Genomic DNA, 23,247 nt, shown 5'->3' on the forward strand with positions numbered 1-23,247 from the left:
CAGGTGGTTCACAGCGGAACTGAAATCCACCAAATGAAACTGCTGGCAACTTGAAAGGAAGTGGTTCACCAGCAAACAAACAGGAGACTTCACCACTTTCAAGACAGCACTCAACCAGTATCACCGCCTAGTGAAAGAAAAAAAGAAAGCACTCACAGAGCACATAGAAGCCAGCACAAACTGCTAAAAGGAGCTTTTTTGCCATCACGAAGAATTTCTCCAACTTTGCAGCAGCCAAGAACGACATCACCCACTCCCAAGAATTGTGTGACACCCAGGTGGACTTCTTTCATGACAAGATCTTAATGATCTACAAAAACTTCAAACTGCAACCCCCCGGCCCTCCCGCCGCCGGTAGCATCAGCACACTTCCACCCACAAACACAAAACCCAAACACCTGCTCACTCACTGAGATCCTCTCACAACCCAAACCACAATCGGCATCATGAACTCTTTGCACTCATGTGCACCCACGGACCCTATCCCCCACATCTTCAACCTCGGGAGCAAGGCAATTGGCATTGAGCTCAAAAAGTCCTGAACACCTCCATCAGCTCTGCCTACTTCCCTAAGGACTGGAATCATGCTGAAGTAAGGCCCCTCCTGGAAAACAAAAAAACATTAGCTGACCCAGCAGACCCTAAGAACTACCAACCCATATCCCTGCTCTCCTTCCAGTGAAGGTTCTCGAGAAGGCAATCAACCAGCGACTCACAAAACACCTAGAACAAAAAAAACACCTGGACCTCTCTCAGTCTGGATTTTGAGCCAACCACAGCACTGAGACAGCCCTGATCTCAGCCACCAACTACTTCAGGGCCCTCCTAGACCACAGCAAAACTGCAGCCTTCACCCTCCTGGACCTATCGGGCACCTTCAACACCGTCTCCCATCACAGCTTGATCAACAGACTCCACCACATCGGAATTCAGGGACACACCCTCAAATGGATCGCCTCATGCCTCACTGGAAGACCAAAAGAATCCGTCTTCCACTGTACCCAAGAAGATCATCTGCGGAGTTTCTCAAGGATCATCCTATAGCCTCACCATCTTCAACACATACATGAACTCCTTGGCCAACATCATCAGATTGTTCGGACTCAACATCATTTCCTACGCTGATGACACCCAGCTCATCCTCTCGCTGTCAGAAGACCTCGCCACCACCAGAGCCGTGTGATGAATGTCACAGACTGGATGAAGGACAACTGCCACAAGCTGAACACGGACAAGACAGAAGTCCTCATTTTGGGAACAACACCTCACCATGGAACAACACATGGTGGCCTGCGGAACTCACCCCCACCCCCTGCTTTGACTGACTTAGACGGCAGCCTCAGCATCATCTTGGACAGCAAGCTATCTATAAAGCAACAGGTAAACACAGTCTCTTTCGCCTGCTTCCACACCCTACGCATGTTCTGCAAGATCTTCAGGTGGCTCCCAGATGACACTTAAAAAAAGACGCCACACAGGCCTTCATCACCAGCAGATTGGACAATGGGGACACTCTCTACTCAGGAATCACCACATGCCTGCAGAACAGACTACAGCCAATACAAAACTCAATGGCAAGACTCATCCTTGACCTCCCGAGACAGACCCACATTACACCCCACCTTAAAAAGCTACACTGGCTCCCAATCCAGAAGAAATGCTAGGTCATGATGTTAACCCAGGCATACAAAGCCATGCACAACATAAGACCAACATACATCAACAAGCACATGACTTCCACCAACAAACCATACACCTACGATCCACCTCCCTCTTCCTCGCAGGTGCCCCCCGGATCAGGTGAGCCATCAGCAAAGGATACCCTTTTTCTAATTTGGTGACCAAAGCTTGGAACAGCGTTTTCCTCTGTAGGAGGCTGGCTTAGTTTATGGTGTACACCTAAGGTGTGGCACCTATACTGAGTCCAGGCAACCCTCAGTGATAGTGAATAGGTGTCCAGATAGCAAAAGCTCTCTAGAAGTAGCTGAGGCGTGCATCTGAAGCTTATCTTGGAGCAATGTAAAGCACAGTAATCATACAGTAACTCACTCACAAGAAAGAACCACACAAGTGTTGGACAAATAAAGGATATTTTATTACAGCACTCCTACTAAACTAGCATTGGTATATTGGAGATATTTACCTACAATATATGCTCAAAATGATCTGAAGAAATAGCATAAAAATATGCAGGGCCCTATGGGAAAGCCAAACCATATACTAAAAAAGTGGAATATGAAATAGTGAACCCAACCAAGGAAAGTGTGGTAGTTAGCTAGGGGTTGGGGGTAGATAGAAACAGTAGAGGTAAGTATGGTGAGTATTCCCAGCGACCAGATACAGGGCAGTTACCCACCCAGTGTTCCCATAGGCTAACACAGAAAGTTGTGGTTGGAGTTCGTGGGATTCAGGACCCTTCCTAGTGGACCCCGAGAAAAGCAGCAGACAAGAGGAAGGTTAGGGAGTGCCCCCACCCCTGGATACCCAGAAGGCTGGAGTACCTACACCAGGGACCCAGATGCAGAGGGGAGAAGGGACTCTCTCTCAAGTCAGTGGATGGCTCGGATTGTCCAGCTGCTATCACGACCCTTGGACCAGGCCGGTGGAACCTAGGGACGGATTCCAGATGTGAAGGACCTGCAAAGGAAGGGGACAGAGTCCAGCACTCTTGGAGATGCCCATGTGGTGCAGGTGACATTGCACACCCTCCGGGAGGTAAAGTTTCTCCAACTCATGGAAGAAAAAGTACAGCTGTGGAGTCCAGGAGCTACGAAGATCCCAGGAGTCATCTACGAGCTGTCCCTCGACGGTCACCAGATTTCAGGAGGATCAGCCAGGTCACCAACAAGCACTGGCAAATGCAAGCTGGAGCTGAATAATATTTGCAAATTTTTGGGGACCAGCAAGGCCCAGGAGACTTTACCCTTGAGGTGGAGTCAGGGCTGACCTTCAGCATGCAGGAACACCAGCAGAAGTCAATGGAGCCCCCACGACGGATTCACAGGCGATGAACACAGGGAGTCACAAGGAGGCCTCACCAGCACGACAAAACAGAAGTCCCATGTTGCAGGAGTTGCAGGACAGGGGGTGATCTTTGAGTTGCAGAGTGCTGGAGGCTGGGGCTTCTTGGCGCCTGAAAATCTCCTGGAGGAAGAGTCAACAAGCCTTGGGAAGTGCAACTGTTGTGGCGCACAGGGGTTTCACTCCGGTGGCAGGAGCAGGGGTCCACAGTCTCCCAAATTGTTTAGAAGACAAGCAGGATCCAGAGGAAACCACAGACTCACCACCTGTGAAGCAGAGTCTTCAGATGTCCGTGGAACAGCAGACCCCGACATTGTCTTGAGGTGCCTGCAGTTGCAAGGGAGTGACTTCTTCACTCCAAGGGAGATTCCTTTGTGCTTCCAGATGAGTCCTTCTGACCCTGGAGGATGCACAGCCTTGGATGTTGCAGAATTTTTGTAGGATCCGGAGAAACAATCTTGCAGTGGGAGCCTTTCCCCTGCAAGCAGACTTGTTTGGTTCCAAAGCAGACCAGCAGTGGTTCCAGAGGCCAGGAGCAGAGGAATGTCTTGCAGAGAGTTCCTTGGAGAGTCTTGCTTGATGAATCTGAGGACCCACCCACGGGGGAGCCCTTAAGTAACTCTAAAAGGGGGTTGGTCACTCACTGTAGTGACCCACCTATCAGAGGGGGTCAGGGGCATCATCTACCTGGCCTAACTAGTCAGATGCTCGCAGGGGCCCCTGCACATCTTATTTCCATGATGGCAGAATCAAGTAGCCACCTGGGAGAGCTTTGTCCACCTTTCTAGGGGAGGAGCTGGTTGGGGGGGTGGTCACTCCCCTGTCCTTTCTTCTGTTTTGCACCAGAGCAGGAACCGGGGGCTTCTAAACTGGTGCAAACCGGATTATGCAAGGAGGGCACCAAATGTGCCCTTCAACGCAGTCTGGTGGCGCTCAGAGGCCACCCCACCCCAGCCCTTAGACACCTAATACACAGGGGAAGATGATCATACCTCTCCCTTGCAGGAAATCTTTTGTTCTGCTTCTCCGGCCTGAGCCAGGCTCGCCAGCAGGAGGGCAGAACAGTGTCTGGGGTCAGCAGCAGTGTGGGCTGGCAGCTAGACCTCATAAGGCTACACAGGTAGAACCAGGGGATCCTCCAAGGAACCCCCAGAGTACATGCTATCATGCAACTAACACTGGAATTGGTGTGGTTGCATGATTCCAACATGTTTGATACCAAACATGCATAGGTTCGGAGAAGCCATTATGTAGTTGGACTACTCGTGTTGATCAGTGTCCACTACATACCTTAAGATGGCTTCCCCACACTTACAGAGTCCAGGAATTGGCCTGGGATCTGTAGGGGTACCCTGTTCATGCAGGGGCACCCTCAGACTTAAAGACATGCACCCTGCCCTTGGGCTGAAGGGCCTACCAGATGTGTGACTTATAATGTCTAAGTGCAGGGATCAGGTTCGGTGGTGAAAGGGTGCATGCACCATTTCACACAGGCTGCAATGGCAGGCCAGCAGACACAGTTTGCATGGGCTCCCATTGGTGGCACAAAACATGCTGCAGCCCATGGGAGATTTCTGGTGTACCAATGCCCTGGGTATCTAAGTACCATATACTAGGGACTTACAGTGGTGCACCAGTATGCCAATTGTGGGGGGTAAGGAGGTTAACAGCAACCAAATTTAGAGGAGAGAGCACAGTCACTGGAGCCCTGGTTAGCAGGATCCCAGTGAACTACAGTCTAAACACACTAACATCAGGCAAAAAGTGGGGGTAACTATGCTAGAAAGATGGCACTTTCCTACATAACCCCCTCCCAAACGAACACTAATGAGCCTAACTTTGCCCATTTGCGTCTTCATTATCTAAGTGGACATATGTGGAGAGTCCATCTGCATTGGCATGGTTACTCCCAGGTCTATGGTCCACTGTAAAGTCCACCCCCTGTAGGGAAATTGACCGCCTCAAAAGTTTGGGGTTCTCACATTTCATCTGTTTAAGCCAGAGGAGGGGCTTGTGTTCTGTTTAAAAAAGGAAGTGACTGCCAAGCAGATATGATCACAAATTCTTCAAGGCCCAGACCACAGCAAAGGCCTCCCTCTCAATGGCTGACCAGTGCTTATCTCTGGGGGTCTACCTTCTAATAAAAGCCACAGGTTGATCCTGGCCCTCTTCATTTAATTGTGATAGCAATGCTCCTATTCTTACCACCTCATCGCTCCAGTGATTCAGTAAAGAACTCAAGACCTGGTTATTCTGATCACCATGCAGCTGCTAGAAACTCTTGTGTCTTGAGACCCTCACAGGTGAATTGCCACGCTTTACAAGTGACTGATTGATTAATAGGGAATGCTTTCAGTTTTACAGCTTTGATTCCATCAAGATTGCATTCAAGTATGCCACACTTTTGTCTTAAATACAGAATGTTAGTGCTATAGCAGTTTATTAGCACACTGTGATGACGCTGCAGTAAAACACCAGGGAATCAGCTGACAAGATGCAGCAGCTGTTAGAAGTACATGTTTTACTCAGACTATCAGACTTTGTTCTCATATGGCTAAGGAAGATAGTCTCAAATTATAGAAAACATGCTCTCATTTTAACTTTTAGAGAACCTTCCATAACCTGCAATAAAGAAACCTATTGTCTTTCAAACACGGTTCATCAAATGCCAGAAGAAGATCAGCCTTTTTCGCAGGGTAAAATCACTTCAGAACGGACCAAAATTCCTAGAGTGAGTATGGTACCACCTCCAAACAATTTATATTGTGGCTAAAATCTGTTATCACCCTTCATACATGTTTCTTTTTGTGACCCTCAAAACCTGCCATTCACTACAATGCATTTCAAAGGGGACCACCTTCCTAAGTCCTATAATTGCTGCCACAACAAGTTGTGGTCAGTCAAACAGGACTGACCAATCCTCTTCAAATTGCCCAGTCAGAACATATATGGACACCATCAGTACAGGTATCACTACCTTTTCTGGAGGTTAACCCCGTCATACAGATCCAAGCACTTTTTAAAATGCTAATTTCTCAAAAACTACTGAACAGATTTGACTGAATAGCAAGATATTTCTGTCAATCAGTCAACCAAAGTTGTATTTGTAAAGCGCATGTGCTACTCTATAGAGTCTCCCAGCACTAAAGTTTTGTCGACCAATGTTCCAACAGAACATCATAAACTAAAGGCACAATTAAACAGCCAAGTTTTTAAGCCATGCTTAAAGGAACCTTCATCCTTCGTGGCAAGCAGATACAGAGGAAGGGCATTGCAGTCTGACGCGGGCAGCACAGAGAACGAGGTACGTCCCCATTTCTTCCTGTTAGTCCATGGTACTACCGCCAACAGTGCATTCAAAGAGCACAAAGTTCTTGATGGATTATAATTAATGTGCGAGTGTCTTGGTTAAATAGATGGGACCTGAACCATAGGGGGCTCTATGGGGCAACACAAAGCCCTTAAACTTCACTCTCTCCCCGACTGGCAGCCAATGCAATTCATTGAGATGGACGTGTATAGAGTTGCTTTTTGGGATGTCAAGCGGAAACCAGGCTGAGGCTTCTGCACCAATTGGAGTCTCTTCAGTTGGTAGAGTGGGAGATCACAAGATAAAGCATTGGCATAGTCTAGCCCAGATGTTAAAAAGGCATGGACTACCATCTCCTGACATTGAAAGCGAAGCAGGAACAAAAGTTTCCTCAGAAACCAGAGAAGTTCGAAGCAAGTCCCAACTACACCCTCCATCTGTGATTTGAGGTACAATTTATTGTTGAAGTCTACACTGAGATTCCCGACTACTGTGGCACGAGTTGGAGGGGATGGAAAAAAGCTAGGCCAAAATTCACAACCTCAGGAATTGGGAGGGGAACCAACAAACAAGATTTCTGTTTTACTAGTGTTGCAGTGGAGATTAATCCAGCACATCCACTGAAACACCACTGACAAACATGCTTCAAACCTGTTCTGAGCAATAAAGATGTCACCGTCCCAGGTTAAGAGAATCTGCGTCTGGTCAGCGTAGGAGGCGACCTGCACACCAAAAGATTCCACCATGACTGCCAGAGAGGACACATAAACATTAAACAATTTTTGACTTAAGGCAGAGACCTGGGGAACCCCAAACTTTAGAGGTTTGGAATCTTAGGCAAATGGTGGCATCCAAACAGATTGGCATCTGCTCGGGAAAAAGGAGTCCAACCAGGTCAGTGCAGCCCGCATATCCTGACGTTCCACAAGTGTTGCATAAGATGGGAAACTATCAAATCAAACAACGGATAGGTCCAATAGCAAATGGGCAGTTTTCTTCCCACTATCCACGGGCAGTATGATAGCATGTAAGACCTCTACCAGAGTGGATTCAGTGCTGTGTCCTGGGCAAAAACGTGATTGTGTTGGATGTAGCAAATGAGTGGAATCCAAATATCTAGATAGTTGGACATTGATCAATTTCTCAAGAATCTTTGCAAATGCCGGCAACAAAGAAATAGTCCGATAGTTGGCTCAGGTAGACTGATCCACCAAAGGGTTTTTTTAACAGCAGAATCAGCTTGGCCTTTTTCCAACAACTAGGGACAATGGCCTGGTGCAAGGAGTCATTTAGAAGAGGATTCAGAATAGAATAATGACCATTTTTCTGCAAGGTGCTGCTAGAAGTGATGCTTCTCGAAGCTAGAGCAGGCCCTAACGTATAAAAACAATGTGCGTTCTATTTCAGGACTGCCTGTAACATCTATGGCGTTCTAAAACTGTATTGTAAACTGCAGCTTTCGAAGTTCAAAGTTTTAATAGTTTCCTCATGGGGAAGAACTGCCCCCCACTCCTCCTCGCTCCTTCATACTATCCCCCAGGGTAGGGCTGGGTCTTTTGCTCTTTGGTGAAGTCTGTGTCTGGTGTGAAAATGTTTGCGTGGCAGGTTTTGGTCCGCTCCAGCCCTTGCCTGGCGTGGTTGGAGGATTTGATCATGCTCTGGTTGGGCGATAGGATTAGGCTCTGGTATTTGTTGGTTATCCCTGGTCCTCTACAAGGCAGGCTGGAGGCCTGAGGGGATTCCTTGGGTCACTACAGCAGAGGGGCCTGAGTAACTGGGGCATTTGCCAGAGAGACACTGAGGGCCTCATTTAGAGGTAGCGGATGAAGTCGAGGACTTTACTTCTGTGATTCTGAAGCTACTCCACCCACCAAATTTGGAGATGGCCACTGGGCCTAAGGTCATCTCTGTACATTGGAAGGAGCCACCTTCAGGCAGTTTCTTTCCATGTACTAAACTCTTGGTGTACGGCCGTCATCGGTTTTAACAGCTGTACACCAAACGTTTGACTTTTTTTTTCTCAAAAAAACATACTTCCAAAGTGGGAGTTTGTTTTTGAAAAACAAATAACAAAAAAATAATGACCTTTACGCCTGGGGAGCTTTGTCCCAGGATGTGGGCATCATTATTTTTCTTCTCCGGTCCCTCACCACCTGGTTCTTCCTGGTGGTGACGGACAGGAAACAAATCAGGCATTACACCGTCGAGGAAAAATCCCATCGGGGAGCCAATGGGGCTCCATCACACGATACTAAAGTCCACCTGTCTCAAAATTAGGCTTCCGGGTCAGGGTTTGGTGGGCAGGATACTCAATCATGTTTGCGACTGAGTATCCCCTTATCAACCAAACTCTAAATATGTCCGTTAGTCATCATCGTGGCTATCTCATTCAAATGTCTCATGTTAGCTACTCACTGACAATGCACAGCCCAGATGAACTTGCTCATAAATCATAAAGGAATTGCAGTCCACACATTCCTGGCGCAGCCACTGACGCCTCGCCTACCTTGCTCCCTTTGTTCCTACGCCCTCGCAGCTATGCAGCGCGCCCAGTTCTACCTGGTCCGTGCAATCCGATATTAGAATAAAGATGAGCCCGTCACTCCTCACTCGTCAGGCTTGGAAGCAGAATGGCAGGGGATGCGCCAACAGTGAGTTGCTTATTTTTCAAGCTCTCTTCTTTCCATTCAGTCTCTTTTTTCCTGCCTCTAACACCTGGTCTCTTTTGGACGCTCTCTGTTTCTTTCCCTCTCAGCATCATATTGGTTCTTTCTCACTCTCTCCCCCTAGCCAGACCGCACTCCTTTCTTAGGTTCAGCCTTCCGACGTCCTCCATCACCTGTATTACAAGCCCCCAGTGCTTAATTTGTAAATAAAAACGTGCCGGTGCCCAAAGCTCTCCCCTGAAAAACGCGGCTGTTGCAATTCAATGTGTGAACACGGAATACCGAGGCAGAGTAACCCTGAAGCTATCTCGGACCTCTTCAATCCATTTACAGCCACTCCCTGCCCCCTCAGCTCACCCCTGCAGCTTTCTGCTTCCTCCCATTGTGACGCGTTTTCGTTTTTCTCCTCCTTCGTCTTTCCCATATGTGTCTTATGCTCCAGTAAATGCTTGAGGCAGAAAAATAAGCACCAGCACTCATTGGATTGATGTGTGGTGGCAAGACAGCTCAGCGGGTTATTGCACGCCTGAGATAAGTGTTGCGAACTGGAAGTCAAGAGCTCCTATCCTGGCAATGCAGACTCCAGTAAAGTGGGTAATATTAAACTGGGAAATAGTATTATCTGTTTTTTCTTATTAGAAATTCAGTACGAAATGAACTTTTAAAAAAACAGCATGTATTCATTCACTGACTGCCATTTCCCCTCCTCTCCATTCCCCACCCCTCCACGTCGTCCGTCCGGCTGGCAGGATCACTGAGTATCCCTCCTGTTTTACTTTCTCTCCTATGTTATTAATCCTTCATTGCTCTCACACTGCTTTTTCACCCATTTATAGCTTCAAAAATGCTGGTCTCTCCCTCCCTTTGTCTTCCTCACTAGTTCTCACTGTTGATAACCCTTTCTTTCTCAAGTACTCTTCTTTTGCTGTCTTACACTCCATTTCCCGCTCTCTTGGTGCTTTCCCCTTTGTAAGGGCTAGCCTACCAGACAGAACAAAGTGTCTGGTTGCAAAAGACCTTTTGAACACTTACCAAGAACTCCCTGGCAGCCGCGGCCCGTCCTTTAGGGCGGAGGGGCCACACCCCCTTACCTTTTGCCCCTTATGAAGAGTGTCTGTCAGGCTGAACAAAGGTCAGCCTGACAGACACTCTTCATGTTCAGATCGGGCAGCCAGGAGCAGACATGCGCGATTTGCGCAGACTCCTGGCTGCCTGAGATGAACTTTGCTGGGCTAAGGAGGTCACAGCTCCTATGGGCGTGACCTCCTCGGCTCAGCAAAGGTGCCTCGAGGCCCTCCCCTGGGTGACGAGGAAAGTGTCACCCATTGACCTCGACCTGGGCACTTCAGGTTTAAAGCCTGAAGCGCCCAGGGCGAGTGTCAATCAGTGACACCTCGTCACAGAGTGGGGCGGGGTCAGCAGTCTCACTGACCCCCATCCCACTCTGTGGCGAGGCTGGGACTGCTGGGACCTCCAAAGCTGAAGGTAAGTGTGTGTGATCTTTTAAAATGAATGTTTGGTGCGTGCGTGCATGTTTGAATATTGTGAGTGTTGTTAATGGATGTGCGTGTGTGTGTGTGAAAGAATGAGTGTGTGTGTTTTCCTCCAGCCCCTCTCCCTCCTAAAGCTGCCAGCTGCCACTGCTTCCTAGGGCTCAGAGCTTCCTTGGAGCATAGCATCTTAATCATCTTCTTGACAGCTTGACTTGTGTCCTTCCACTGCTCACCTTCGGGAACCTTGTTGTTTAGGCCGCAGCCTACAACACAGTACAGCTGTCTGGTTTGCTAAAGACATCTTGGGGACATTCAAAAAGCTGACCTAGGAATGCATTCCGCCCATTGCTTGCATTTGGCTATGTGGTTTGTAACTCACATTTTCTTACTTTCCATTTGCTGGCTTTATTTGTTTTAGTCTGTCCAGCTTGAGTTGTCACCTTCCCTTGCGCAAGCCGTATTTACAGTATCTTTCTAAATGCTCCCTTTCTGTAATCAGGCCTGTACATCTTGTTCTTGTCTCGTCACATTTGCTGTACTTTCAAAGTCCGAGGTCAGATGTCAGGCGCTGTCTTCCGAGAGCACTAGTTAACTTTTCTTTCTCTGACTTCAAAGTGAGAGGATTTATGTGACAATCTTGCTGAATTCTGGGGGTAGGAAAGAGTTTTGTTCTAATAAATGACAACATTTAAATGAACTGTGTATTTCAGAATATATCATAATTAGGAACATAGATGAAGTATGATCTTTGTTATTTCTGAAGTGTGTTGGAAACAAATACTATAATATGATTACAACAAATCATTACACTGTGATCCAATGGCCACACATTTTCATCTGTGCACTCTATAGGTTTATTAGTAAAACTGTATGTCTGCGCAAATGTAATGGTCATCTCAATAGAGAAAGTGTTGTATGTAATTGTAGTGTGCCACCACACCATGAATACTCCAATCTATGCCACACTACTCTACTCTGCACACCACTGCACTGTACTCTGCACAACACTTTACATCACTTCCGCCACTGCACTCTGCACCACTCCACTCTATGCCATTTTACTCTATGCCACTTCACACTCCACCTCTCTCCCCTACCCTGTACCACTCTACGCCAATGCACTTTTCACCACTCTACACCACTGCACTCTTTTCCACTACACTCTACACTATTTCAATCTAGGTTACACCGATCTACTCTGTACATCTCCACTCTATGCCACTGTACTCTGCGTCACTCTGCAACACTGCACTCTGTGCCAATACACTCAACGCCAATGCACTTTACTCTGCTATACTCAGCTCTATGTTCCTGCACTCTATGCCAATCCACTGTATACCACTCTGATCTACTCTGCACACTATGCCACTGCACTCTACACCATTTTACTCTACACCATTATGCTCTTCGCCACTCTACACAACTGCACTCTACCCTGCACCACTCCGCTCTACTCTACTCTGAAACAGTATACTCTACACCAATATAACCTACGCCACTTTGTGCCACTCCACTCTATGCGATTGCACTCTATGCTACTCTACTCTGACCACTGCTCTCTACGCCAATGCACTCTACACAACTGCACCTCTCATTCTGCTCTGCAACACTGTATTCTCTGCAACTGAACCCAATGCCATTGTACTCTGCACTATTCCACTCTACACTACTCCATTGTACGCCGTTCACTCTATGCCACTATACTCTGCACCAATCTATGCTACTCTGCTCTCCACGGCTCTATGCCACTGCACTCTATGCCACTCAACTCTACTCTGCATTCTATGCCAATACACTCTATCTCACTCGACTCTACTCTGTGCCACTGCCCTCTGCATCACTCATCTGTACCCCACTCTGCACCACTCTACTCTATGCCACTGCACTCTACGCCACTCTACTCTACTCTGTGCCACTCCACTCTGCGCTACTGCACTCTACTATGCTCCCCACACTAATCTGTAGCACCGCATTTTACAACACTGCACTGTACGCTGCTTAATTCAATGCCACTATACTCAAAGCCACTGCACTCTATTACACTATACTCTGCAACTCTCTAAGCCAATGCACTCTGCAGCAGTCCACTCTATGCCACTCCAGGTATGCCATTCTACACTATGCCATTTCAATACACAACACTCCACCCTATGGCACTCTACCACATCTCTTCACCTTTCCACCCTACAACACTCCACACCACTCTTCTCTACACTACTAACTTTTATCAGTGCTGAACAGCAGCCATGCTGGTATGAAAACGGCAAAAACACATTGGCAAAGCCAATCGCTTTTACATAGGTGAGACCTATTGGCTTTGCCAATGCTTGTTTCTTTTTGGTGTGGCACTCCATCAGAGTGCATGTGGTTTCTAGTTCTCTTTTGCCTTCCCCCTCCTTTTTCACCTGCCCACTCACCATTGTGTCTACCTCCACTTCCTCCCCCCACCGGCTCCACCTTATCCCCCATACACCTGCGGTTCTTATTTTAAACATATTTGTTTTGCTGCCAGCCATCCACAAAAGCACTTTAGCACACTTAAAATGTACTTTTTTATTGACCGATCTAAGTGGCATCTGCCATCATAGCTCAGTAAATAAAAAGTAAAACAAAACAGCACCTGGGTCAATTTGTAGGTATGTGCAGGTGTGGTGGCCTGTGCACATGTCTACAGAACAAAGCAACTGCCAACAGCGGCTGCTTCATTGAACCTTTTGTTTTTTACTTTTTTGATGATGCTAAGTAGTAGTGTGCTTTTTACTGAGCTTGTGCAATTTCGGCAAAAAGCATAGACAGATCCCATAGGTCCCAAAATGCAAGACAAATTGTCTTTGCCAATGCTTATTCACTTATTGTCCCTTTCTGTGTTGTTGCCCTGGTCACTCCTCCGCACACCATCGGCCTTGCCAGAAAATTCTGAAACCATGTCCTCCAGCTGCATCCATGAACAACTGTATGGGCCACTCCATTTCTTCTCCCAAGCCTGTCACGGGAACCCCATTACTCTCTGTCAAGAAAGGTTGCCAGAACCGCAAATCCTCCTTCCCCCCACTGTCAGTCGTAGCCGGTAATGAAGGAGACCTGCCCCTGAAAAAGCCCATCCCTGCCATCTACAGAAAGTCCTACCCACCCAAATCAGTCTACAAGTGAAATTCAAGTGGCCCAACAGAATTTGAATGTCCTTCACTAGTACCTTCCTTTTTTCCAAAAATCCTGCCAACAGCTTCAAACAACACTCCATCTTGTCCTCTGGCATCCTGATCTCCATCCGAGTGAAGTGTAACTCCATTCCCAAAAAGGTAATCACCTGCACCAACCCCACAGTCTTTTCGAGCACCAGAGGGACCCCCACATCCTGCATTAACTCCTGAAACAATTTCAAACTCCTCTGATAATCTGTAGTCTTTTGCTCCCACTTTAAAGAAGTCATCCAAATAGTGGGTCATGATATCTCTCCCTGCCTTATGCACAGACATGTTTTGCAGAAAAGAACTGAAAGCTTCAAGCAAGGACCAAGAAATGGAACAACCCAAGGGCAAGGCTGTGCCGACGAAGACTTTTCCCCCAGACTGAATCCCCAGCAACTCAAAATCGTTATGATGCACAAGCAACAGCCGAAATGCTGACTTTGTATTGCATTTTGCCATCAATGCCCCACATCCACCAGCATTCAACAATTCAACTGCTGTGTCCACTGATGCATAATGGATGCTGCTGCATGCCTCAGGGATGAAATCATTGACTGGCTGGCCAAGACAGGTGGTAAATCAATCTAAATTCCCCAGGTTCCTTCTTGGGAACTACCCCAATTGGGGAGATTCTCAACTTGCACAGAGGCCAATTAAAAAAATGTCTTTCCACTGTTGTACTCTCAGACCTTCATAACATAACTGAAAACAGACCTGAAAACCAGTCCCCAGTAAGTTCCATTCCTCCTCTGCTCCCACAACCCCGAGCCAGTGCGGTAGGCGGTCCAGTTTAACTGGTGTACGAGCGTTTTCCCATATGATTTTGTCTCCCACATCCCCTGCCGTGCTCGCTGTTATCCTGCCACTGCCCCCCTTGGCAAAAAAACTGTCACCCTGCAGTCTGCATTGTGTGCGGATGTGTTTTGCACCACACTTTAAGCATTTGTGTCAGTCATTGCAAATTCCCAACAAGCACTGACCCCTGTTGTAGGACCAGCATGCTCCTGATGCCCCTGACTGCCCTCTATCTACTGCTCCCACCCCCACAGAGGTGGGGTGCCCCAAATGGGTTTATAAATAACTGACCAGCCATTCACTGTATAAGTCAAAGGGGCTGGCCATTCCTGTATCATAGTTCGTAGGAACAGCTCATTATCTAGCTGCCCTCATATCCCATCTGCATCTTCCGCGAGGCGTGCCTACAATTTCTCATTGTATCGTACCTACATCATCCCTCCGAAAGTCCCCTGTGCCTTGTGAACCACATTAAGCTATTTGAAAACCGCATTGCACCTCTCTGGCTTTTTTTGCAGTAAAATCTTTCATATATGAGGAACGCTGCTGTTCAGTTTTCAATATTAACTGGGACTTTTGGCCTGTGGGAGAGCTCATATTCCTCCTCCTTTAAGCCTTCTTTTGCTTTCACCTCGCTATGCAGCAACTTGAATAGCTCAACATATTCCCCTTTCCATATGTGCTCCTTAGTTCTTGTCATTAAATGTGCCCCGAAAGCTTCATGATCCTCAAATACGGCAGCTTATTTCGCTTCAAATCCTTGCTTTCTTTCTTGTCCCCCTCCTATTGGTGTCCCCTGCCAATTCTGTCTGTAAGCCTACAATCTGCGCCCCCACCACTCCCCTCTAGTTCATTTCCAACCTCCACACCTGTGCCTTGGTCCTGCATATCGTTACTCCTGGACAGCTGCAAGCTGATAGTCGCACTCCCCTGCCCTTCCTCTACTTCTCCCTGAACCCCTATTCCCTCCCCACCCTTGACCCCAGACTCTTACCTGGCCTCAAAGTCAACCCGCATTAAAGCCATCAGCCTCAGCACAGGTCTTGGTTCCATCATCCTCGACACCACCAAAACCTCTGTTGCTGCAGTAACATGCTGCAAAACACTAATGCTCCTCCAAGAGTGAGATTCACCCTTCCCTTAGGCACTGCTGGCGATGCCCCCCCCCCCCCCCCACCATTCATTCTCCTGTTATTCCTCTACAATCTCTTCCTCCTCATGCTCATCCTCTCCATAGTCCAAATCCCACTCATTATCCTTTGCATCACCCATCAAGCAACCCACAATGGTGCTAGGCATTTCACCATCACCAACTCCACCATCTCCAAACTGCATCTCGTAAAGATCCTGTGAAGGGTCGAAATCCTGCAAGGCGGACATAAATCCTCTAACTTGCTGAGTTACCACCTGGTCCATCGTTGTCCCAGAGCCGGCCGCACAGACTTGCGCTCTGCCTTTGGGCTGGGGTTGCCAGGCCGTACCAGACCTTCCCAGCTTCAGTGCCGTCAGATTAGTCACATTTCCTGCTGAAACACCTGGCTGCCATAAAACTGTCCCTGACCTGCTGGGCTGGACACCATAGGCAGTGGGTCGTGACACCACACCCACCTCCCTGGACCATAATCCCCAAAAACCTCACCACTCACCCAGGCTACCTAGCACACACTCTCCACTTGAGACCCATACCCTTTTCCCCTCCCCCAGGTAACTGACCTCCCCGCTGCCACCTTGATCAATTTATGCTGCCACACTACCTGACAAACTACTGCCTCCAAATATGCCGCTCGCCCATGTGCCCCAGCTTGGGGCATGTTTATCAACCCCTCCTCGTGAATGCCAGTCTCATACCCCCCATGCCAGAGTCACCCCTGCACTGTACTTGTAAGGCCCCCTGCCCCCTTCCCTCCCACTCTCTCGCTGCAGGTATTCCCTCCCAGACTCGCAGCTGCTCCTGAATTGCTCCCTCCTCTTGTCAGCTGCCCCAGGGCCTGCCTCCTGAGGCTGGATAAATGTAAATGGCCAAGCATATCAGATGCTCCTCTCACTCCTGACGAGTGCATTGCCACCCCCACGTGGCCACTCTCAGGCGACATGAGGGCAGGCCCGCTGCACTGTTCAGCGCGAGCTGGGGCCGGCACCTGCATTACTGCCTCTATTGCCTCCTCCCGCTGTCCAGGCCAGTGCTCCTGCAAAACCTGTGTGGCCCCCTTTGTCCAAGCCCTCCCAATCCCCTCTTCATACCATTTGTTGCCCCCTTGCAGCCTACCATACAGCAACCAGAGGCCCTGTCTTTTCCTTCTTGGTTGCCCGACCCACCTTTGTCGTCCGTCCTGGCGCAAGGCAGTGTGCCAGGACCGCTGCCCACATGTTGAATCCCTCTACCATTCCCACAGCGTGCACATCGACCTGTGACGGCCGGCCCATCGCCTTATGCAGCACCCCTAGCCTGGAGTCTCTGGGACCTCTCCAAACTTTGCGTGCTCTGACTTTCCAAGGCCCCCATCTGCTATCAAGCCCGATCTCCTGGGAGCACGCAAAGTCTGCAGCGTCTGCCGGACCAAATCCTCCTGAGAAACCGCCACACTATCCCAGCCTCACTTGGGGAAAAACAAAACAAGCTGAGAAATAGCCTGACAAAAAACACAAAAAACCTACCTACCAGATTATACTGTCCCTGAACAGCCGGTGCTGGTATCTAAAATGGCACCTCATGCAGAGGACCGTTATCTCTTGATTGCTCCCAAACCCCCTCTCACGCACTGTACAACCAATCAGGGGCTACCACGCCCTTGGACCCTACCACCTGCCCGAGACTCTCAGGAGGGTAGGGCATTCTGACCCCCGCCTCCCACACCCTGAGACCAGCATACTTATTCCCAGGAGTGGCTCAGGGTACTGAAAAGGGGCGGGGTGGTGCGCGCACAGGTGGGGGGTAATTAATTTTTTTTTTTAAACTGTGTTATTGCCGCCTTCACGAACGTGCTGCTCCTTTCCTCTCCTCTGACGACAGCCTGCAGGCACAGACTCCCAGCCTTCCCCGCAGCCAATCCTGACGCTGCTCAGAGCAGCATCAGGATTGGCTGGGAGTGCCCAGTCAGGGCGCTCCCAGGCAGACTGGGAGCCTGTAATACAACTGAAATGGTGGTTAATGCCATAAAGTTCGCACACCCAATCCAGCGTGTATATATGATTAGTTATGGGGAAGATCTTAGGTCTTTGAAGAGACATACAGCGTGGGTGCCAACCTGATGTGACACCCAACTACCATGGCTGTCAAAATTAGTGACTGGAAGGCCAATCAGAAATAGAATTTGAATACTATATACCAGGGCACACTAATGTAGTTCAAAAAAGTACATCCAAGTGGAAGAGTGAAAACTGTACAGGCACTCGTCTACATTATAATTGTGGGCACGCTTATCGCCCATGAACACTGGACACCATCATTAAAAACAAAATTCGGCCTTGATAAAGTCAATGTGACGAAACACGTGTTGGCTGTATAGGCTGTGTATTGGATTCATCATCTCTCAACAAGAATAAACTTCTGTCAACTTAGACTGGGAGCCTGTGCAGGCTCTTTCCAGCCTGTCAACTGTGATGCCAGGCTAGAGAGACCCTACTGCGAATGTGTGTTTGGCTGGCCCGAGACGGGCGGCCAAACATACATGCAAATTGAGGGAGAGTGATGTGCATGTCATAGCCTCTGGCCCCACTCCTTTTACCAAAAAACAATAATAAACATAGTTTATTATTGTTTTTTGGTAAAAGGATTGCAACTGCTGCTGCTGGCGGGGGAAGGAGGCAATGCACCTCCGCCCTAATGGAGGAGCCGCCCCTGCTCATTCCTTTCTCAGATGTTGGCTGCTTCTTTATAGCCCTTGTTCCCTAGTTCTTTCTCTATCAACGTTCCTTTCTCCCTCACACTATCTTTGTGCCTATTTCTATGTGCCTAATCTCTGCCCCTCCCCTGTTCATTTACTTTGTTGATGCATACCTTTTATTTTTCACACGTTACTTATCTGCTTTCTTCCTCGTGTCTCTGTCACTACCCCCTTTCCTTTCTCGCACACTTCCTCTTGCTTGTCCATGTTTTTCTCTAACTACCCTTTTCCATCCTCATACCCTTCCTCCTACTAGTACATTTGCCACCACCCTTTCCTTCTCTCAAGCTCTTCCTTTTCTTTGCCCAGTAATCTGTTACCACTGCTTTCCTGTCACACGCCCTCTCTCTTCCTTGCCCATTTCTCTCGCTGTCACAAACCCCATTCCTCTCTCACTCTTCCCCTTCTTTTCCCGTTTCTGTCTCTCAGTGCCCCTTTCATCTCACATGTTTCCTCTCTTCTTTTCAATTTCTCTCTATCCCTACTGCATTTTCGTCCGTACACTTCATATTCTTTGTCTATTTCTCTTTCTGTCAATACCCACTTTCCTCCCTTAATCTCTCTTCTTTGTCAATTTGTCACCATCCTCTCTTCTCTCTCCCTCCCCTTTGTCTATTATTTTCTGTAACTACACCTTTCCTCCCTCACATTCTCCTTATTCGTCCATTTCTCTGTCACTACCCACTATCGTCTCTCGCTCGTCCTCATATTTTTTCTATTTTTCTCTGTCGCTACATGCCTTCCTCTCTCACAGCCGGCCTCTTTGTCTCTTGCTGTTGCTGCCCTGTCCCTCCCTCTGTGCTCATTCCTCTCTTTGTCACTACCCCCTCTATTCCCTCTCGCTCTGCACCACCCACTCATCTCTTGCTCTTCCACCTCATTCATTTTTCTCTGCCATCACCCGCTTTCCTTTCTCACACTCCCTTATTTCCAGCTGTCACTGCACCCTTTATTCTCTTCGTCGTTCTCTTCTCCTTGTCCATTTCTCCCTCTGTCGCCCCTTTCACTGCTATGTTTTCTCTCTTCCTCGTCTTTTTCCATTTCTCTGTCACTTCCACCTTTATTGCCTCACATACTTCCTTTTTGTCCATTGTCACAACTCCTGCTCTCCCAGGCAGCCTCTTCTTTCTCTATTTTTCCATGTCACTGCTTTCCTTATTCTCTCACACTCTTCATCTTCTTTGTCTGCTTCTCTTTCTTTCACTTCCCACTTTCTTCTCTACTCTTCCTTTTCTTTGTCTATTTTCTCTGTCACTACCTTCTTTCCTCCTCACACGCTCAATCTTCTTTGTCTATTCCTCTTGCTGTCACTTCCCCATTTATTGTCTCACACTCTTCATCATTGTCCATTTCTCTCGATCCTGCCCGCTCCCATGCGGCCACTCCTTTTTTTATTTTCCAATTGTTAAGTCTTCCTGCCTTATTCTCTCACACTTTATCTTCTTTGTTGATTTCTCGGTCTATCACTACCCACTTTACTCCCTCACGCTCTTCTTCTTCTTCTGGGCCCATTTCTCTGTCACTTCCCCCTTTATTCCCTCACGCTCTTTATTTTATTTGTCCATTTCGCTCTCTATCATTACCCACTCTCCTCTCATTCTTTCCCTTCTTTCTCTATTTTACTCTGTCACTAACTGCCTTCTTCCTTCACACTCTCACACTTCTTTGTCCATCCCTCTCTCTGTCACTTCCCCTTTATTGTCTCACACTCTTCCTCTTTTGCAGATGTGCTGATGTTTGAGACTGATGACCTGGTGCTGAGGAAGAACGAGAAGAACTTTGTCCTGTGTCTGCTGGAGCTGGCCCGCCGCGCCTCCCGCTTCGGAATGAGCGCCCCGGTTCTGATCCAGATGGAGGAGCAGATCGAGGAGGAGATCCGAGAGGAGATGGAGCTGCCCCCGGAGGAAACGCCCATCCTTAAGCCCCAAAGAAGGCCCTGCGACTTCAAGAATCTAGACCAGATGGTGCGTAAGCCATTGCAATTGTGACTTTCCAAGCTCTGGCACATGCATCCCTAGTCCAGATTCCTAGTCCTCTTCCAGGTAACGAGGGACAAGTTTCACTAGGGACATTGTTCACTGAGGTCCAGGACAGAGATGAAACTCCAAAGATAGCCAAGAATACTATTTCCTATTCTCAATAAATGGGTTCCTCTACCTCATAGCTGGAGAAGGGTCCGGAGGGAACCAGAAACTGCTTCTGTAACGGTTTGAATTACTGAGCTTTGCACACCGGTACTGCTTTCACATGCATACATCATGATCCCTTACCCCTGCCTATGCATTCCACCTTTTCCGCCCCTTGAAGGGTCTGGTTATTTTGCTGTTTTTTTTTACCTCTGTAGTCTTCTTCCTTCCAGTCAGCTAACTGATGCCAGGGCACTCTCATTTTAAACCCTGTGTATCATTTCATGAAACATTTGCAGCAGCTGGCATGCGCATCTTCTGTGCCTTGTGTTTGGGGAATAGTCACCCGATGCATGCCTGGCTCTGTGTGCTGCCACTGTTATGGAACTGTATGGTTTCTGTGGAAGGGAAGAGTGCATCAGTCTTAAAAAGGACACTGGATTCCATGACCAGGAAGAGTTAGGAGGTAAGTGCAGATTCCTGGCCCGCAGGAGCAGTACCGGTCATTGTTCTTGCCAGTGAGGAAGTGAGGTATCCCTGAAGGGACCTTCTCTGCTACCTGACAACTTGTACCAGCCACACGCTATTGCCCGTTAGTGTATGGTAACTGTGTGAAGTAATGAATAGCAGAGGATGTCTACTCTGGAGGCTCGTTACGCCATCAAGTTGAGGGTGCTCCTCATCTAGGTACAAAATTCTCAAGTGATGATGTTTTGAGTCTATCTCCCTGGTTGGGTGCGGGGCTGAAGCCTGGCATCTATCACTTCAGTGGCTTCTGAGACTTGCACCAGGAAGTGGAGCCTTGCTCCTTCCTTGACGAGTCTCTGTCAGTCTAAAACAGTAGAACCCTCTCTTGACTTCTTCAGTTCCAGAAGGGACCAAGGGGTGTGCCACCTAGTCATTGAGAAATCCTAGTGCAGGAGGAAGCACAGTAGGCAGAACTCTCCTAGTGTTCAGATATTCCCTGACTATTCTGAAGCACAAGATATCCTAAAAGAAGCAGAAGCGCTGACCCCCATTGAGATGCAGACCTGGATGTCCATACATTCCAGCCCATTTTGAAAGCCACCCCCAAGCCGATCATGCACCATACCCAGGGATACGTGACGCTGGCACCTGTTCTGACTGTCCATTTTCTTTAGGAGAAGGTCCCGCACCAGTGTCACTAGATTCACTGGTGCAGCCAATTAGCTCCCATGATTCGAATACTCTACTGATGGTGATTTCTTCAGAACACCCAATGATCTCTTCCTATGGGTGTTCCTTGCCTCAAGGGTTGTGGACACCCTGGAGGAAATGTCAGACTTTTTCAGCCCTTCAGAAAAGGAGTAGGTGGAGGCAATGCCACTACTCCCAGCCTGTTGTAGATCCATCTGCATGATCTACCTCCATTCTCTTCTCATGCACCGTCCTGGATGCTTTGAGTGCAAGGATTAAGGGCAGATTCCCTCTTATCATTTTGCTGCTCTCACCTATTCCTGCGCTGTTCCTAGCTTTACCAGTGCAGATCTCGCTACGTCAAGAGGGTCAGCACCAAATTCCCTGGCTAAGGTGGCACTGCTGACTCTCCAGGAAATGACCCGGACATCGAGTCCAGTTGCTCTAGCTGGCTCTCCAGGTGGATAAAAACCTCTGGGGATGTGCATGCTAGACCTTCTTGCCAGATGAGGGCCTGCCTTGAAGAGCCAGATGCAGACCTGCAAAGTGATCAAGAAGCAGTACTGGTGACCGCATGGACAGGCATCAAATCTGATGCTATGAATCCGTCATACACAAGACACTGGAGATGATGTCCATTACGACACCGGCACTCCCACTTGAGAATGAGGGCATTTCTGCATTGGTAATCTCAACAATTCTGCTACTAATACCAGACCTAGCTACAGAATCCTGGTTCTTAAGCAAGCTCAGTAGAATTGGAAGAAGCCTTTCTCCGAGCCTGTAATATCAAAGTTACGGATAGCAAGTCTTAAGCACCCAATGACTGTTTAACCTTTAAATTCAGGAATCTACAGCTTTCCTGAACAGTAATGTGACATGTATGTGCGCACTTGTTGAAATCCATACCGTAGTACACACTACTCTTGAATTCAAACTCCCTGATTTGAGGACACCCATCACTAAAACATCCAGGACTTGTCCAATAAGGTGAGACAGCCAGGTAATATGTCCATTAGTTCAGAGCTATATTGATGGCATTAGGAAAGACAGAAAAAGTAATTTCACATATTATCCTGAACATTTGCAAGATAGCAATGACTCTTGTTAAATTGGGGTCGCCTTGAATAAATAGCCTAGGTATACGGCGAACTAAAGGTGACTGATAACCTACAGGACATATGTGATTTACAGATGACATTTTGAACTTTGATCTGATGAACTATGGAGCACAGATATTTGCTTCTGGCTCCCTTTTTATGGGCGAGTGCAAAGCGCTCCGTCCATGATGTAATCTCTCTTTGGGCTTGAAACCACGCCCAGGTCACATCAGTCACTTTCATTGGTTCCTGGGCTTGCTCTTTAAAATCTGCTTGCTAAAGGCATGCATACGTCAGGCCTTTTCTGGTGTTTTGCTCACCTACACACCACCGGTAAAGTACTGAAACCACTTTATCTGTTTATTTTCCCGGCAGCGCGATCGCGCTGGGGTTTACATAGCGCGATCGCGCTCAGTTTTTACGTTTTCAATTTCAGCGCGATCGCGCTGCATTTTACATAGCCCAATCGCGCTGTGTTTTTTTTTCTTTTTATTTGTGTCAAGAAA

General features: G+C 48.0%; 1 protein-coding gene across 1 annotated transcript in view; it reads left to right on the forward strand.

The window, feature by feature from the left end:
* The window catches only part of GAS2L2 (growth arrest specific 2 like 2), a 148,288-nt gene that overhangs the window by 66,024 nt on the left and 59,017 nt on the right, over nt 1-23,247 (forward strand). The window contains exon 2 of the mRNA XM_069226739.1: nt 20,083-20,321. Coding sequence (XP_069082840.1) covers nt 20,083-20,321 — 239 coding nt within the window. The remainder of the gene's footprint in view (nt 1-20,082; nt 20,322-23,247) is intronic.

Source organism: Pleurodeles waltl, chromosome 3_2, assembly GCF_031143425.1.
Source record: "Pleurodeles waltl isolate 20211129_DDA chromosome 3_2, aPleWal1.hap1.20221129, whole genome shotgun sequence".
NCBI classification, from domain to species: domain Eukaryota; kingdom Metazoa; phylum Chordata; class Amphibia; order Caudata; family Salamandridae; genus Pleurodeles; species Pleurodeles waltl.